The sequence below is a fragment of the Dendronephthya gigantea genome, unplaced genomic scaffold (genome assembly GCF_004324835.1).
Source record: "Dendronephthya gigantea isolate DGI-Jeju-01 unplaced genomic scaffold, DenGig_1.0 000134F, whole genome shotgun sequence".
Taxonomy (NCBI): domain Eukaryota; kingdom Metazoa; phylum Cnidaria; class Anthozoa; order Malacalcyonacea; family Nephtheidae; genus Dendronephthya; species Dendronephthya gigantea.
In genome coordinates, this window is record NW_021163144.1 from 530,667 (window position 1) to 550,369 (window position 19,703).

A 19,703-nucleotide genomic window follows, 5' to 3' on the forward strand; every position below is an offset into this window, starting at 1 on the left:
GGGCTGGTTCATAATGTCACCAGGAGAGGAATTCGACAAAAATACTATGCTTATGACTCAAACTAGCCAGACAGACTACGAGGAACTCTGTCGTCTAGACGTACTCGGGTTAGCTGACGTTCCAACACACGATCAAGGAACGGTGTACTCCGAATTTAAAGAGCAATTAACGAGAGATCCAGCGGGATGGTACGTAACGGGGCTGCCTTGGGGAGGAAATCATGCAACCTTGCCAAACAACAAACAAGGAAGTCTACGTCGTCTGAACCACCTCACGAAGCGACTGCACCAAAACGGCCTTACCACCGAGTACGACTCCATCATCCGAGAAGAACTGAACGAGGGGATTGTTGAGAAAGCACCGGAAGTCCCTAGCAACAAGGAATTCTACATTCCACATAAGGCGGTAGTTAAAGAGAGTGCAGAGAGTACCAAAATGAGAATCGTGTACGACGCCTCCGCGGAAGCCAAACCTGATGCCCCATCCCTCAACGAGTGTTTGAACCCCGGTCCCCCCTCCAGAACAAACTTTGGGACGTTTTGGTCCAACAACGCGCTTACCCAGTCGTAGTAGCCGCTGACATTCGAAAGGCGTTTCTGCAGATTCAGATTCGAGAAAACGAACGTGATTGCCTCCGTTTCCATTGGCAGAAAGAACCACACTTAGAGATCGAAGTTCTACGTTTCACAAGAGCATTGTTTGGGCTGATCTCGTCGCCATTTCTTCTCGCCGGAGTGCTCGAAAGCCATTTTGATGCCTGGGAAGGGAAATACCCGGACCTGATACGAGAGTTGCGGCGCAGTTTATACGTTGATGATCTGCTGACTGGGGTCCAAACTGTACTGCAGGCTCGTACGCGAAAGGAAAAGGCCATTGAAGTCCTGGACGATGCCACTTTCCAATCACACAAGTGGCACTCGAACGTTGAAGAGTTAGAGAGAGACGGTGATCGGTCCCAAAATCATGACGAACAATCGTTTGCGAAACAACAATTTGGAGTGCAACCTGGTGAAACGAAGATGCTTGGTTTGAAATGGAATAAAGTCGAGGATACCCTGTCGATCAATTTTCCTGAAGATGAACATCCCGTGACCAGACGCGGTATTCTCGGCAAACTCGCAAAGATCTATGACCCCCTCGGTCTAGTGTCACCACTTACACTAGAAGGGAAGCTGGTGTACAGAGCAGCCTGCGAGTCGAAGACGCCATGGGATGCCAAACTTAATGACAAACTGACTCAGCGTTGGAAGAAGTGGGAGCGAATCACCCCCAAGATGGAGACGACACCGCGGGCGATTGCAGACCATAGAGAACCGGTGGATGAGCTAGAACTTCACGCGTTTGGAGACGCCTCTACACAAGGAGTAGGCGCAGCTGTCTACTCAATCGTGAGACAAAAGTCTGGAGTTACGCAACGACTTGTAGCTGGGAAGGGTCGACTCGCTAAGCAAGGGCTCACTATCCCTCGGTTGGAATTGGTCGCAGCACACATGGCCACCAACCTTGTGACGAACGTGGGCAGCGCCTTACAAGGACTTCCGAAGCCCAGAGTACTCGGATGGTTAGACAGCTCAGTTGCCCTACATTGGATCCGCGGTAACGGACAATATAAACAGTTTGTGGCAAATACAGTCGCCAAGATCCAACTTCATTCAGAAATCGAGTGGCGATACGTGCCTACCCATGACAACCCTGCCGACCTAGCCAGCCGCGGAGGGACAGTGACCACACCGTTGTGGTGGACTGGGCCCGAGTGGCTACAAGACCACGATCGTTGGCCAACCAACCCAATTACCGAAGCTTCAGCAGATTCAGAGGCTGAAGCCAAGATCATCAAAGAAGTCTTGTGTGTCGCACGAGTAGAAGATATGAAGACGGACGACTTCGATGACCTTCTCAAAAGACGAGATTTACGACGCGTCCTGAGAACCGGTGCGTGGATTCTACGGTTTGTTCGCAATTGTCGAAGCAAGCAAAAGCAACGCGGTCCGTTGACAACTCCAGAAGTGAGCGAGATGAAGACTTGGTGGATCAAACGTGTCCAACTCCAAGACAGTTCAACACCACATCACGAGCAAACCAAAGTCGCCCTTAACCTGCAGTGTCGGGGAAGAATACAAGGGAAGTACCCGACGTATCTACCTCCTGACGCGCCGTTTACGAGGAAGTTGGTGCAGAGAGTGCACCTCAAGACACTGCATGGTGGCGTTGGGTTAACTATGGCCGCAGTGAGAGAGGATTACTGGGTTCCAAAGCTCAGACGGTTGGTAAAGTCTATCCAAAGAGATTGTTGGGGTTGCAAGCGGTCCAGAGCAACGGCCTTCGCAACACCCCCTCCTGGTCAGCTTCCAGAAGACCGAACCACCGGAGAAACAGCCTTCGAAGTCGTGGGAACTGATTTCGCAGGGCCAATACGGTATCGAAAAGCTGCGAAGCGAGAGGGAAAGGCCTATCTGATCATTTTCTCTTGCAGTTTGTCGAGAGCTATCCACCTAGAAGTCATTCCTAATCTTGAAACGACAACCTTTATCCCGTGCTTGAAACGGCTAGTGGCTCGGAAGGGTCGACCTCGAGTTATCTACTCAGACAACGGTCGGACATTTGTGAAAGCGGTGAAGTGGTTGGTTCAAGCGGTGGAAGACGAACGCCTCCACAGCCACCTAGAAGAGTGTAGCATCACGTGGAAATTTAACCTGTCAAGAGCACCCTGGTGGGGCGGGCAGTTCGAGAGACTGATAGGTATAGTGAAGAAGGCAAATGCACAAGACGATCGGGGGAGCAACGCTCACTTGGCAAGAGTTAAGCGAAGTCATGTTAGATATCGAGACCCAGATAAATAGACGCCCTCTGAGCTACGTGGAAGATGACGTTGAGCTCCAAACTCTTACCCCGTCTACCTTCCTATTTCAAAGGTCGAATCAACTACCCGAACAAGAGCCCTGGCGAAAAGAAGAGAAATCCCTACGAAAGCGGGCCAAGTTTTTGATCACTTGCAAGGAGAACCTATGGAATCTCTGGCGGAGAGAGTATCTCACTGCGCTTAGAGAGAGACATAATTTGACACACCAGACAACGAAGTTCAAAGTCTCGGTAGGGGACGTGGTCATAGTAAAGAGTGACGACAAAAACAGAGGAAATTGGCCTTTGGCTATTGTACAACGAGTCTTTCCGGGGAAAGACGGAGTCGTTCGCGCAGTTAAACTGAAGACAGCTAAAGGAACACTCGAGAGACCGGTCCAGCATCTTTACCCCATGGAGCTTGCAAGCGAGAGCGTTAAACCAGAAACAAACACACTGAATCCAGATGCTAAACCTTTCCGACCAAAGCGAAAAGCTGCTGAAAAAGCTGATGAACAAATTAGGAAGATCGCAGAGTTTGAACGAAAACTATTTTAGGACTAAAGACATCCCTGACATTATTGACATTTTTCTATATATTCATTGTTATGTTCTATTAAAGTCTCCTTCATAACATGTATCTCCCATATAGGAGCTACATGGGGGGAGTGTGTCGGAGACTGGGGTTAATTGGGTATTGATTTAGCATATTGCAATTAAGACGCGCCAATCATAAGTGAGACGATATAATCTAATATATATATATACAAGGGACGAGGGGGAAAGAAAAGTGTTCTGAGGGACGTGAGACAGTGATGAGAATGTGACTTGTGATTGTTATTAGTATTTGAAATAAATTGTAGAAAAGTGACTTTTAGTGGACTACATTCCTTTGGGAGGCAGGAAATTCACTAAATGAGTATTCGACTCGTTTGATGAAATATTTGAAGTTTCTTTGGTGATCTTTGTAATAAATTGTGACCTGTCTTCCTCATTATTGGCTGGATTTGACATATAATTATCCATCACTTGAATTCCTTCGTTCTTGAATATCTCACTAGTGCGAACTGAGTATTGGGCTGCATCTAAAACTTTTGCAGGTCTAACATTTTGAAATTGATAATGGTGTTTGTAACCGAGCCGTCGTTTCAACTTTATTGGAATAGTTTGTGACTCGTTAATTGGTCTTGGCAAAACACTAACAGTTGTATTAATATCAGCAGGTACATTTACAACATTCCCATGGATACTTAATTGACCTCCACTAGGCAATTCTCGTACCTGCATAAAAGGTATTCTTGGTGAAATCAGTCTTTCTTCAAGAGGAGCTAAATTTTTTAAGGCTTCAGGCATTTCAGGAAAAGTCATTTTGTTTGCCTTTGCGCAACTTGGTAGTTTACCAATTTTTAGATTTAAATGACATGTACCACATATCCATTCTGTGTTATCAATGCTCTTTAGACCAGTAAGACATAAGTTGATTAAGACAGATGATCTATACCATAATTGGTCACAACATGTGCAAATATATTCAGGTCCAACACTTATGTTCTTATGAAATAACGCAGTTGCCTTGGTTACGTCGGTTTGTTGTCTCGAATCATCACGGTTGCCAGGTATGTGCAAGGTTTCACGTGAAAAGTTACTCGAATTATCTTCTACTTTCTTGTATTTAAAACCTTTACTTCCTTTTTCAGTACAATCTAACTTTGGTGCCACCCCCAGGCTATTAGGATTAGAGTAAGGGTTAGAATTAGCATAATTAGGATTCGGTTTAATTAGCTTAAAATACAAAAGAATACAAAATTACAAGTCTAAAAATATAGAAAGTACAGTATACCCGCACCAGATGTAAATCACCTGCTACAAAGAATTTCTCTGATTTGTCGTAAAGGTCATATGCACTTGTTATTTTAAGTAGTTATCATTTGTTATTGTAACCAAGAATTTGGTTACTCTTTGTCACTTAACTGAGGGTATATAACCAAGTTTTATTTGATGACTGATATTTCTTCTATAGATAATGTCTACTCAGCAGTACTGTGCCAGCAATTTGTAGTTTTTTTCCTTTTTAGAAGAGATGAATTATGCTCTTATACAATACATGTTTCCTAATAACATGGAGCAACAGTTATCACCAAAGAAGAGAAAAGGAAAGCCTTTCATTCCAACTGCACCATCAATCAAGAAGAAAATAAAAGAGGCTGCTGGGCCAAGTACAACTTATCAACCTTTAAACAACACCGTATCAGAAATTGAAGCAGGTATGTGAGTCTCTCCAGGGGCATGTTTCAAAGATTGTTATTATGGACTTGGTGAATGTTTGTTACCAGCTTCTCATTTTCATAAAAATCTGTTTCATATTTTGTATCTTGCCTATTTTCTTTTGGTATTTTTCATGCATGAAATTTTAGAGGAAATTTTTGCACATCTATTTTTCAACACTAATTTGAACCCTGAATTGTAAGATTTTTGTCATAACATAGTGGCACCCAGGTACTACCTTCAAATTTGTATAACAGTTTTACACTTGGTCCATATAATGATAACATACAATCAAAAGTGTGTTGGTTATACTCATGCCAATCAGAAATAGGTCTCCATGATAATAGTTTGGAATTTGTACCCATGGTAATAACAGTAAAATTCTGTATAAAATCAGTGATATGCGCCAGTTGCAGCTGTGTCACCATCAACTTTAATGTGTACCTGTTGCAAAAGTTTATTTGATTGAGATTCATACAATCAGTTATCATAAATGCAATCATTCATCAAACACTCATGCCCTACTAATATGATATTTGCTGGATTAGGAATTTATTAGTTACAGAATTGTTCTTGAAGTTTCTATCTTCATAACAACCATAGCATTCTACATGGACCTTGTTACATTTAGCAATGCGTGTCAGAAAAGGATGTAACCACCAGTAGTGTAGCCAGCCCGCTGATTTTGTCCCGCTATGCAAATATTGTTGTGTTCATTGACTGTAAAAACAATGAATTTCTGAAGAAATGAATAATGATAATAATCGTGAATTTGCATAGCGGGATGAAATTGTCAGGCTGGCTATGCCACTGGTAGCCACTAAAAACTTATTAACCAAGAGAGCATAAGCTAAACTTGAATTGTCAAAAAACCAGGCCTATAATAATACTAACTCATCCTTATTAGTTATTATTTTTCATTTAAATAATTGTTTCATAGGTTTGCCAGCTTTTGAGGAAACTGAGCTTCCTCACTTTGTCAAGGGTGCTTGGAGTAATGCTAACCAAATACTCAAGATTAATGGTGTTAAAGATAATCCTTTTTTTAAAAGCAATGCAGTCAGAAAACAAATGGCTGATCTGAGTCGAAAAATTGGTGTTCGTGTACAACGAGTGTTTACAAGCAAAAAATTGGAACAGCAATTAAAACCGAGGGAAGTGAAAGCGCCAATCGTAAATCAGCAATGCGTCGTGTATAAATTTCAATGTGATCTGTGTGATGCGGATTATATTGGCTATACAGCGCGACATCTCCATCAACACATCGCTGAGCATAAATCATCAACCATTGGCAAACACCTTTACAAAGCTCATGGGAGTAAGGACTTGCTTAATGCAAGCCATTTTGAAGTCCTAAGAAAATGCCAGAACAAATTCGATTGTCTTATATATGAAATGCTTTATATTAAAGAATGTCATCCTACTCTAAATATTCAAAGTGACTCCATCCATGCAAAACTCTTTGTATAAGACTGTTGTCATTTTATTCAGATTCATTATTCTATTGTCTTAACTTAGTATTTAAATTATATAAAAACTTATATTTATATTATCTATATGTCTCTAAATTGCTTATGCTGAAATTGTCTTTATCAATTGTTCTACTTTATCTAATTTATTCTAATTTAAAGATCTACTTAACGATATTATACTAATGCACAAACTTACCGATCATATTTTCTAATACTATTCGCTATTATCTACTTATATATTAGTCTGTCCGGCTTCTTTACTATGCGACCTGAGCGTGTTCGGAAATTTCGAATAATTGTCAGCAATAACAATGTACCAGAAATTATTTACCTTAAACAGGTCTGCGCTCACAGTATGCCATGGTCTTGGTGGTACTTTGTTTGGAATCATGGGTTCCTTTTGCTGTGAATTTTGGAATTTCTTGCAGGCACAACAGGACGCCACCATACTCTCAATCTCTTTATATATACCGGGCCAATAAACGCAGGATTTTGCACGAAGTTTGCACTTCTCCATCCCTTGATCACCATTATGGACTTCTCGCATTATCTTCTGCCGGAGTGATTGTGGAACAATTATTCTCCTGCCTTAGAGTAGAAGTCCTTCTTGAACAGAAATGTCATCTCGGTAATTGCTGTATTTTCTTTACGCTATCAGGCCACTCTTGTATAACTTTCTCTTTGAGGACTGTCTGTGATTGGCACAGAGGGTTTAATATAACTTCTAGACCGACTTTGTTGCTAATTTATTATCTTTCCTTGATCCGCAAATCTAATACTCTTAGTGGACTTAACTTTCTCTTCGCTAGGCCCCTGGGCAACACCTTGAGGGATGTTTCTTCCTTGTACCACTTTTGTTTCCAGCACACAATGAAGTGAAACCAGTCCGAGGGCTCTACAGGGTTTTATTCCCAATATAGCTGGACCTACTGCATCAGTTACATAAAAAACACGGTTAAATTTTCCCCTTTTGTGCAGACATGGTATTAGTACTTTTCCAAATTGGGTAATCTCAGATCCCCAATACGCAGTTAAGATAATCCTCATATATCCCCATTGGTCTTACGGTTAACACGCAGGGTAGTAAAATACTTCCTCACTCATAGTATTATTATCCTTTACCACACTATTTATTTCAATAGTGCCAATTGTTTAAATATCAGCATACAGGTCTTCCTTACTTTGTTCCTCCAGACTATTAATGAATTTTTTATTTTTTCAGTGTAGCGACTTTGATCTATGTTGGCTCTTATTATCAGCGTTTAATTTCTTGCGACTAATGTTGTCAATTTGCTGAGAATTTCCTTTATTTTGATTTAATAATGAATTAATTTGTCCGATTAAGGATTTCTGAACTTCAGGATCATTTGTACCCCAAATTAGTTTATCTAATAATCTATCCTCGAGTTCTTCATTGCCACTGAACTTGCATTTAGCTGCTATGTTCTTTATCTGGGCAATAAAATTATCGATTGACTCACCTCGGTCTTATCGCATACCTTGTAAAGTATACCTGTGAATTCGATTATTTGTCTGCGGTTCCAAATGTTCCATAAAACTATTGAGAATCTTTGCTGGGTCTTTTTTGTCTTCCCTGTCTTCAAAGCTCCAACTATTGTAGATGTCGAGACCCTTCTCGTCAACCCATAGCAGGATATAGCTGACTTGTTCCTCTCCTTCAGCATCTTTGAGTATACTTTTGAACATCAGCTCACACTTTCCTTGAATTTGCTAAAAGCTATGGTCAAGTTGTCAGCTTCCCAATCCATTTGAGGTGTTGAAAACAGTGCTTTGAATGCCATTTTTGAGTGTTTTATTTCAAAAATGTATATATCCAATATTTTCTTTTGTCTTTATCACTAGTGTCGAAAAATCGCTCACGTTAACAAGCTGTTGTCTTGTCTTGACTCTTGATCTAACTCTCAGATTGATTAGGATTGCAAAGTATATCTTTTACTATTAGTTCAAAATATTTCAAGAGAAGCTAGCTTATTTATAGTACATAAAACCGGAAGTAACTAACCGGATGCGAGATATACAACCAATGCTTGTTGTGTTCCCAACTTGATTTTTGATAGAAGACAAGTCAGAGTTCGCATGTGATCAACCACACTATCAGACACGTTGGTATAAATATATTTAATCACCAAAATAGCAACAGATAATGCCGTGAAACTATGAAAATTCAATACAGATAACATATTACAAATTTACAGTTAAACATTAGAAGAAGGAAAAAAGAAGGTTTACAAACAAACTTAACAGCTAAAACGTCTATGCTAGCATATAGTGTCTAGTATCACAAAAAAATAGAAGTAAGATTAGAACTTTAAGAAGTAAGATATAAGAAGTAAGATATAACTAGAAGTAAGATATAACTTTACACTCCTCGCCCAAGGATTACATCCTTGATAATTGAACTTAGTGGTTTGGATTTTCCGTAGTCGGTAGTGGTAAGATCATTTTGTTAATGAGCCAGAAGAACGTCTTCTTCTGTGCTTGACGACAACAACTTTGGCTTTCCTGACCTTTCTGTTTTGACTCGCTATGGAGTCGATCACTTTTTCCAGAGGCCACTCATTGTGAAAGTCTTCTTTGTCTCTCAGAATTACCACATCTCCAACTGCAAGGTTTCGCTTCTCCTTGCACCATTTTGGTCTCACTTGAAGACTTTGGAGGTATTCCCTCTTCCAGCAGACCCAAAATTGATCCACCAAATACTGGGATCTCCGCAGCGTCATCGTGCATATAGATCTCGGGGAATGAACTTGCCGAGTGGCGGAGCCAGCGGACGTGGTTTCATGGTTAGTAGCATCAATGCTGTTACGGGCTTTGGTTCATTGGTGTCAGATGAGATGGCGGTCAGTGGACGATTGTTGACGATTGCAGCGACCTCGGCCATTAAAGTAACCTGCTAAGATCATTGCGTTTAGGACTCGGCGGATTGTCCCGACTTGCCTCTTCCATACTCCACCAAAGTGGGAAGCATGCGGGGGGTTGAACATCCACTCACATCCCATCTCTGTCGCATATCATTCTATTTTTTGCTGATCCATCTCCTTTAAGGCGTTGCCGAACTCAGACTTAGCTCCACCGAAATTGGAGCCACAGTCGCATCTCAGCATCGCGGCCGGATTCTCGGAAGTGTCAACGTACTTCCATTGTTGGGGCTCTGAGACATCTCAAATTAGTTAGACCCAGTTTGCAACACATACATGGAACCTGCACGTCTCATTTTTAATGTATCCAAGGACTACTTTAAAATCGGTGTAGAAGGTTACTTTGTTGATTTCCAGGTCCAGCTCTTTCTTCAATCGTTCTACTGCTTGGGTTGATAATACAGCAGCACACAACTCCAAGTGGGGTATGCTTATGGGTCGGACTGGTGCATCATTTGCTTGGCTGTAAACGAGGGTCACGCTCACAGCACCTTTTCCATCAATCTGTTTGAGGTAAACAGCTGTTCCAGTTGCTTCCTTGCTGGCGTCAGAGAATGTGTGTACTTCATTACGTGTGATGCGATCGAAACTCTTGGGATGATAACATCGTTGTAACTGAGACGCGTTCTAATTCAGGAAGCTTGTCCTTCCAGCACAGCCATCTGCGCTGAAGATTTTCTGGGAGGGGGTCTCCCAACCAAGAGGTGAGTCACTCTGTTTTTCTTTTCCAGTGATAACGAGTTGTTGTAGGATAAGCTTCCCAACCAAGATCACTGGGGCTGCGAGTCCTAAAGGATCATACACTGAGTTCACCACCGACAGGACTCCTCTACACGTGTATGGCTTGTCTGGCAAGGAAACCTTGAATGTGAAACTGTCTTCTTGTAAGTCCCACTGTACTCCCAACGAGCGTTGGCGGGAAGGGCGTCTTGGTGAAGATCCATGTCTTGAATGTCTTTTGCTCTGTCTTGATTGGAAATGATTCCATCACTGTAACGGAATTTGACGCCACCTTATGAAGTCGAAGATTGGCACTAGATAGGGAAGCTTGCGCTCCCTTTATCAGTTCGATTGTATCTTCATCTGTGGGTTGGGATGTCAATCTGTCATCTAAATCTCTGTGGATGAAGTTTCTCACCTTGGCGCCGCACATCTCCTCGCCCTCGTCTACTGTCTTTCTTAGGCCGAACGTGGTGACCGCTGGGCTTGGACCATTTCTGAACAAGTGAACCACCATCCTGTATTCAACTATTTCTTCGGGAGGGTTGTTGTTTCTAAACCATAGGAAACGGAAAAAAACTCTATGTTTAGGTGCCATGTGAAAGGAGTGGAACATTTGCTCTATATCGTATACTGCTCCAACATTCTCTTGTCGAAACCGCATGAGGACGCCTATGAGACTGTTCATCATGTCGGGGCTGGCCAGCAATCCCTTGTTCAATGATACACCTCGGTATTCACAAGAATCGAACACGACGCGGATTTGATTTGGTTTCTTTGGGTGGCACACACCGAAATGTGGCGGGTACCATATGTGGCCAAGGTGTTCTTTTGACTTATCTCTGTTTGGGTCGGAGTCGTGAGGATTATCCAGCAGTTAATTCATGGGGACAAGAATGGCATGTCCCCGCTTTATAACGTTTCCCAAGAACTCAAAGTAATCTTTCTCCATTTTAGGTTTCTTCTTGAAGGTGCCTAATAATCCAAGGAGTCGGTCTTCTTGGGACATGCTTGTTATGTTGTCGTCCAGGGTCGTATGGTAGATATTTTTCAACATTTCTTGACACCACAAGACTTGGGCTTACCATCGAGGCATTTATTTTGGTCGTCCATTATGGCGTATACACAGTGGACAAATGCAGGTTCGTTTTTGGCAAAGACGTCTGCAAGTACGATGTTGCTACAAGATAACCCTCTTTTTCTCCCTTGACAAACTGAGGTACAGCATGATAGAACCTCCTCGCCATCATCTTTCTCATCTTTTGGAACCTTTTCTTTGTGGAGAATAGTGGGGTGGCAGTTGCTCTTGCACTTGTCACAAATTACATCTACCTCGCATTGGTTGACTTGGTGTTTTGCTGTAAGACAGCAGAAACAAAGCCCCGATGTTTTTATCCAAGTTGTTTTTTCGTCTAAAGTCTTTTTACTGAAGGCGACACACTGTGTATGGTATGTCCTTTTCGTTTGTGGAATGGACAGTACTTTTGTTTCGTGGCGTTGTCTGTGTCTTGCTGTTCCTTCTGGATTCCCGTTTTTAATGCCCTCCTCTCTGGTCAGACGGCATCGTCCCAGTTCCATCTTCTATTGTTTCTCTTTGCGGGTTCACCGCTGTTGGCTGAGACATTCACCAAGACGTTTGGGTGATTTTGGAGTCTTGCTTGCAATTGAACAATCCTCGCGAAGGTATGAAAACTCGGGTACGCATCGTCATGTACTTCTGCATACCTAACAACCCTTTTTTCCCATTTGAGTTTCAAATAATTGGGTAGATTGTCCAATATGATATAATAATAATATAATAACAACAGAAGAGATACCAGGTTGTCTGATCCCAATCATCTGTCATTTACAATGGTACAATGCAAGACCACTACCTACCAAAGGTCATTTCTCAACCGAACAAAGACATTATGGAACGTACTACCAAAGAGTTGACAAACAATAACATCAGTTTGGGACAATTCAAAAACGGACTTTTTAAATATTACAAGTTAGCACTAGAAGACGTTTTTGACGTTGATGACCCAAGGACATGGAAATCTATATGTTTGTCTTGTAACAAGTCTCATAATCTGTCCTGTCAAATATCATGTTGTTTTTAGATTTGTGTTTGTTGTATGGTATTAGTATAGTTTATGGGGCCGCTGTAATTGGTGAAAACTGTAGCGTGCACCCTGCCAATTTTCCATATTATATATTGTTGTAAATATACTGGTAAATGTTGCATATTACTTGGCAAAGTTAATAAATAAATAAATATGGGGCCTATGGCAGTCGGGTAGTTTAGACAAGCAAGTCCTTTGAAGTAACTCATTTCGTTGTTGACGTTTGCCGCCCGCTATTGGATTTGCTTTTAGTTAAATATTAAATACATTCTATGCAAAACGACATGAAGTGTCACCTTCCTTCATTCACCGCTGACATATTATCGCAGGCGCCAATTTGTGCGGTGCAGTGTAACCTTCATGTATATATTAACATAAGGTTGACAACTCTTTGATGTATTTTCACATTTATGAATTACATACACAAACTCACACATGAAAATACTCATACTTAAACACAAATTATACACAAAAAACTAAATCTATGTGGGAACTGACTCTCCTAAAACATTTCCGAAACATTTGTTTGTCTTTAAAGCCATTGCAAATATGTGAAATTTACGAAAATACAAACACTTTTTGGTTGAATTTTTTAAAAAGCCGTCGGGATCCCATCACCCTGCCCTACGTCACAGCAAACACGCAATCTGATTGGCTGGCTGACGTGAAAAAAAAATTTAGCGGGAACCTCTAAATCTCACAAAGCTGGGGGGTTCTCTTTCAAATTTTTGAAACGACAAGGGCTGGCTATATAGACTGTGAGAGAAAAAATATTTTTGAAAAAAAATTATTGTATACTCCACCGCAAATAGAAATGTGAGAAAATTTAGAAAGAAGACTTTTGACAGGTAAGCAAAATTTGTCTTTTTCCCATTTTTTTTCGGCACAAATAGCTTAGAAGTTCACAAAGTTAGACCTATATGTCACTGGCACAAAAAACAACAAACATTTAAATACCTTCAAAGAGACCTGCTTGCGGACACAGATGCGGGCGAGGAAGAAAGCCATAAAAACAAATTATTTCAACAAATTTAATAGTAATTGTGATGAAAAGTATCACAGAACGAAGAGAAGAAGCTTTCACAACAAGAAAGTGCTTTGTATGGTGAGTAAAATTGTAGTTTTTCTGAATTATGTTAGTATCCTTTTAATTTATATAAAGCAAGAACAATTTTTGACAATACTAAATGCAAACATACGTAGCAATTCAAGGTCAGTGTGCAAGTTCAGGTCAAGGCCAAAGCCACCGTTTCCGTTTATCAACACTTTAAATACCTATCGCTAATAAAATGAGCAGTGTAAATGCTGTGAAAAATAGACACTACGAAACTCTCGATATGGAGAATATAGCTATAAAGTTGTAAAGGCCTAGAAAGCTAAAACTACATAATTTTAAAAGCTTCTTGCGATGATCGCATCAAGCAAAGTTACGGGGGCATATGGCCTTTGCCGACTTTCGTATACTGATAAAAAAACATACAATATAAACCCTATATTTTATCTGGTGTATAAGGTTTTGTTTAATATCATTTCAAGTAAGCTGTAAACATTTAAAAGCTATGAAAAAAAACATTCAAATATTATATAGTAAGCCTGGTCAACAAAATATTCAAATCATATATATTTTATAGGATTTTTAAAATTCACTTACCCATGCACTGCAAGCATACAAATTTTCCTATTTTCATTTCCCAGTCTTTTATAAATATTATACCAGTGATATTATCTTTTATAAATATTATACCAGCCATGAGTAAACGTCGTGGTGGTGTATAAAACGGTATTCATTCGAAATGCCAACCGACCCGGCGTTCATTGTTCAGTTAGAATTTTCAAAAAATAGTTGTTCATACATGTGTGTTTCAAGTCACTTCGCGCTTCGATTTTCACCCACAATTGTTGCATGAAACAGCAAGTCAACGCTATCTTGTCCATAAGATGATACTATGAAACAGTAAGTCAATGCTACCTTGTCCGTAAGATGCAATGCTATGAAACTCTTGAGAATAGGTTTGCTTTCAAAATCAATTGTTCCCTGTTTTGATGTGGTTTTGATATATATTTGAAAAAACAGCACATCATAGGCCAATCCATTCCAGACAGAACGAGTGGTAGTATTCCTTATTAAGTACAACCATAAACGAAAACAATTTTTAACTTTTAAGGATATATTTTTCATCACAATCCTTGCTCAAAAACCCTTCAAACAATTTGAATGCGTGATTGACAGAATGACAGTAGAAAAAATGTTCAAACTTTAAAGTCACGTGTGCTATTGCAATATTGTCTCACTCATGACTGGGAGGGGTGGGTGCGCATATTATTAATCTCAAAATTGAGAATAACATACGTACAGTGTATAATGAGAAAAGTATGCCGAGGGTTAACTTAAATAGTAATGACTGAATTAAGTTAAAAATGACAACTGCTACCGAATATTAGAACAGCTTTATTAATTAAATGTGTTTTTGCATAACATTCCTATATTTCAGATTGCTATGACGTGCAGTCAGTTAACATGGACAAAAGAGCAGAGCGATGCCTTGAGAGTGGCTGAGACAGGACATAATCTTTGTATACTTGGCAAATCAGGTAGGTATACTTGATACATAATGGCATGGCATATGGTATAAATTCATATGGATGCCTAGGTAGCAAACTATAATTTAAGTGTAAGTGTTAAAATTGAGAATTTGACAACGACCCATTTAGATATGTTTTGTTCTAACAATAGGATGCGGGAAATCTACTGTTATCAAAGAAATTAATAAGGCTTTGTCCCGAAATGGAAAGAATTGCCAGATTGTATATCCAAGCGGAGCTGCTTGCAAGGTCTACCGTCAAGCAGTGACTGTCAACTCCTTATATGGTCTGCACACTGCTGAGTTACCAGTGCCATTGCTCATACAGCGATCACTTGAGCGAAACGACATCGTAAAACAAATTAAATCTTTGGACATGCTGATATGGAAGGAGATCTCAATGTCCAGTTTACGAATTTTCCACATGGTCAATCTACTTCACCAGAAAATCTTAAACAACTCATTACCCTTCGGCGAAATCCAGACTGTTCTTGGCGGCGATTTTTGTCAGTTAAAGCCGATACACAGCTCATTAGATTCTGGAGATTCCGTCTAAAAGTTAACAAGGTTTTCCCCCATAGAATTGTTTTGGAAGAAGTTAAGAGGCAAGATGAAAGTGAAGAAAGGCTCAAGAAAGCTTTAGACTGTTTACGAATGGGCATTTGTGATTATGAAACTGAGGCGTATATGCTATTGGCGCTTCCTAGAGAAATTCTCAAGTACAATAGCATTGACACAGGATGCCTTAGCCTTCTTAAAGACACCGTTCCGAATGTTTTTGCACTTGAAACCTGGGTGTGAGGTTATGCTATTATTTAACATTAATAGCTCATTAACCAACGGTACTCGTGGTACATTCATCAGACCAGATACCAAGGACAGCACCAACAACAACCTGTTGGTTAATTTTTTAAACGTTGGGGACGTTCCTCTTAGTAGAAAATCACGGAAACAACCAGTCAAGGAAAGTACGGTTTGAAAAACCGTAACAATTTGAAAAAGACAAAGAAGCTCGTCTAACCCATCCTCCATCATCTTTTCATGTAAAGACCTTCCTGGAGTCATTAACCAATGAAGAAAGTACGGACATTCTCACTCAATCCATCAAAGACGCTGCTCATTATGGTATTGAAAATTTGGAAATGTTTTTTTTGGTGCAGGGTGAAGCAACTTTTCGATGATCATATCCCAGAGAATGCTCAAGAAGATCAGATACACATGTCTGCGTAACATATCACGCAGGTTACAACAAAATTGAATGAATTGTTTCTAACAAACAATTACCGAAGTGACATTATGACGGTATTTAACTTCAATTGTTGGTCAGACGTCAGTTGTGGCCAGAGATCTCTTGGGGTGCAACTTTTGTTTTAGATGTACCAGATGTTCGTTGCTGAAATTGGCAAATCTCCTCAGTCGTTATAGCTCCTTGTCAATCCTAGAATCCTATTTTAGGGATCGTAAAAATAGGGTCAGACTTGCCAATAACGTGAGTAGCGATTGGAAAACTGTTACGCGTGGTTGTCCACAGGGTTCCTCATTGGGACCAGTTTTGTGGAACATATATCAAAATGATTTGTTCTACGAAAACAGCTCACAACTCTCAATGTACGCGGATGATCACCAACTTTATTCCTCAAATCAATCAATCCAAGAAGCATCAATGGTACTGGAATTGGATGGGAAAACCACGGGTGACTGGTATAAGGATAACCATTTGGAAGCTAATTTTGACAAATATCAGGTTATGATGATGACCAAAGGCAATAACGGCAATAATACAGATGTAGATATTGACAACCATACAATACGTCAGGCGAAGCAGATGAAACTTCTAGGAGTGACTTTAGACGAAGATCTGAATTTTTCTGAACATGTGTCCAATATTTGTAAGACAACGAGTAAGAGAATTGGGGTATTGATGAGGCTTAGGAAGCTGATACCAACTACTGCAAAATTGCATATATACTAGAAGTTACTATCGCAAGGAAAGTGCTGCCAAGGAATCTGGAAGGTATTTTGATTCTCATAAGTTAGTACGATGGAGAACTTGATTGTCATTGTATGGTGTTGTCATCGGTAGAATTAGCGACGTGCAGTCACATCAAAGAATATTAGATATTTGAGAGATGAGTTGGATATGTAAAATGTTTATTTACCTAAAATTATTTACCTACGTACATTTATTTACCTAAGATTGCGCATTACAGACATCACAACAAATCACAATACAATGGAAAATTCTGCTTACTGTACATGCAGAAGATCAAATTCTCCAACAATACACAGTGTATGTATGTATATTGTACAAAGTTGAAAATACTTATTCTTGAAAAAGAGTTCTTTTAAGTTCATCTTATCATCATAATGAAATGGTGAAATGGCTACATACCATTCATTCATTTAGATTACTTGATAAATTGTGTGTTTTGTTATAAAACAGTCTTAATAACCAATTAAAGGCTATTATTTGTAACTATCAGGTCCATGACGTTAATTTGTTTTCCCAATGATACCACACAACTAACAGATAACAGTATATCCAGTAATGGAATTGTTTTGGCAACATAGTTTAACAGATTTAAGGACGTTAATTGTAATTACCAGGTCGATGAGACTAAATTTATTTGCTTCAGTTGTCCAATAATACCATAACGACCATTATGTAACCAGTATACCATGCAGGAGGTCCCTTCCTGTGTTACTGTTTTTTCATTTAATATCATGTTTCTTGACTTTTCTGCACGAATGATTTTCAAAGATGAGTTCACAGTGTTTCCGTTATTAAGAGTAATGCAATTGTTTGAACAGCTTAAATTCCAATAATGAGTGATGAGTAATGATGGCATTATTGTTGCTAATCCAGTTACTGCTTCATATTTTTATTGACAACCAGGAATCTGCAAAACAAGATAACAGTTTTTCAGAATACATTGCATTTGCTCTAGCTCGATGAACATTGTAAAGGGAAGAGAAATACAGATAAAATAAAATGAAAACTTACCATATAACATTGATCTTGATCATCATATTTTCATGCATACAGTAGAAATTTATATAATTATTAATCAAACAATACAGAATACAGTTACAATAGGAATAAAGTCTATTGGGATGCTTTAGAGATTCCCATGTCTAATTTCAAACGCCATCGTTTGATTATTTAAAATGCACTGCTATTGGTAGTCTGTGCTAAATGATCTAGGCGGTATTCTTCCTCAAGCCTGTATTGTAAACTAGCTGATGATTTCAAGCTGGTTAAACGTTCAAACGTCATGGGTTCAATGACGCAAGATGAAAGAGATCTCACTCTGCTTATGGCGACGTATGAAACACCAGCAGTTTTTTCTGATTTTCCAATATCTATCCAAGCTTTTGGAAGAGTTAGTCCTTGGCTTTTGTGAATTGTAAGAGCCCAGGCGAGTCTTAGAGGCAACTGTTGCCGTTCATGAAACCCAGATTCTGACTGTGACGAGACTGTGATTGGACATATCGGAACACAAGAAGGTTTGTTCACATTAAAAGCAGGACCTCTATAGTTCTCAAAGTCAACAATGACAGCAATAGGCAAGTCAGGTGGTTGATGGTTGTTCTGATAGACAATATCAACAACTGTTCCAGTAGCTCCATTACAGAGGCCAACACTTGACCATAAATTCATGGTCAACATGACCCTGGCGCGTTTTGCTAGAAATACAACAGGTTCCAAACCAGACATATCATCTGGCGACATCTTTTTGGCCAGTGCAGAGGAATGGTGAGCATTGATATGAGCAGTTGGATGTTCAAGTTTTGTTAGCTGTTCATTATTGTAATTTGCAACTTGTTCATTACTATAGAAAAGTCTAGTAGCATCTTGAAAGTCGCCTAAATTAATGACATTGGATGGTTGACGTGTGAGAAGTAATTTCCAGTCATCAACTGTTGACTCACCTTTGCGAAGTCGCAACAACAGATCTCTGAACTGTATTTGTTCATGTGTCATACCCTGCACACGTTGATTTACAGTAAGCTTAACAACTTTGTCAAACATATGATACGCTTGATAACCTTGCTCACCAACAGCATTTGATGGGTTAGCATGATAGAGAGGCTTATCTGCCACTGGTGGCAATTGACCTGGATCACCAGTTAAAATCAATGACTTCCCACCAAATACTTTCTGATTATGACCAGTTGCTTGTTTACAACGCTTATCTATCCAACCAAAAGTAACTTGACCAAGCATGGAGTATTCATCAATTATGATGTATTCGATGTTATTAACGCTGTCTTGTAATCTACACAAGCTTTGTCCTGTTAAGTCTTTATTACCTTTTGAGCCTATAGGTAACTTTAACAATGAGTGCACAGTTACACCCTTAATGTTATAAGCTGCTTTACCGGTGGTAGCAGTAATAGCACATTTACCTTGCAAAAGATTTCTAAGAGAATTAATAAGGTAACTTTTACCTGTTCCTGCAACACCATTTATAATTAGACATAACTGTGACATCTTTGAAGGTATTGTCTCTGCCTTTAACTTTAACAATAATAACTGCCAAGTCTTTAGGGTATCTTGGCAATGATGTTGCAAGTTCTTTGACATTTTGTGGCAAGTTAATACAATGGCCTGCATAACCTTGTTGACCACCAGGTTTAATATAAATTCTCATAATAGGCAAGCATGAGCAATTAACATTTCCTCAACCTGAGTCGAGTCTTTTAATTCATTTGAAACATGAGAAGGTATCATGGAATTTTCACAAGAAAATTTTTTTGGAGATTTTTTGTCTCTCAAG

The 19,703-nt window shown here is 39.6% G+C and overlaps 2 protein-coding genes across 2 annotated transcripts; one reads left to right on the forward strand and one right to left on the reverse strand.

Moving 5' to 3' along the window:
• The first annotated feature begins 13 nt into the window (after window positions 1-13).
• LOC114536372 lies at window positions 14-2,841 on the forward strand. Its single transcript, XM_028557735.1, has 2 exons — window positions 14-406; window positions 850-2,841. The coding sequence occupies exons 1-2, from the start codon at window positions 14-16 to the stop codon at window positions 2,839-2,841; spliced, it is 2,385 nt and encodes a 794-aa protein (XP_028413536.1).
• Window positions 2,842-18,085: 15,244 nt separating this feature from the next.
• On the reverse strand, window positions 18,086-19,150 carry LOC114536373 (ATP-dependent DNA helicase PIF1-like). Its single transcript, XM_028557736.1, has one exon. The coding sequence runs from the start codon at window positions 19,148-19,150 to the stop codon at window positions 18,086-18,088; it is 1,065 nt and encodes a 354-aa protein (XP_028413537.1).
• Between the last annotated feature and the right edge of the window lie 553 nt (window positions 19,151-19,703).

Bases quoted from the DNA above. Each gene is read 5' to 3' on its own strand.
- LOC114536373 (XM_028557736.1), bottom strand. From the start codon at position 19,150: ATGCTTGGTCAAGTTACTTTTGGTTGGATAGATAAGCGTTGTAAACAA.
- LOC114536372 (XM_028557735.1), top strand. From the start codon at position 14: ATGTCACCAGGAGAGGAATTCGACAAAAATACTATGCTTATGACTCAA. The intron at 407-849 runs GTAGTTAAAGAG...ACTGTACTGCAG, and splicing joins TCTACATTCCACATAAGGCG to GCTCGTACGCGAAAGGAAAA.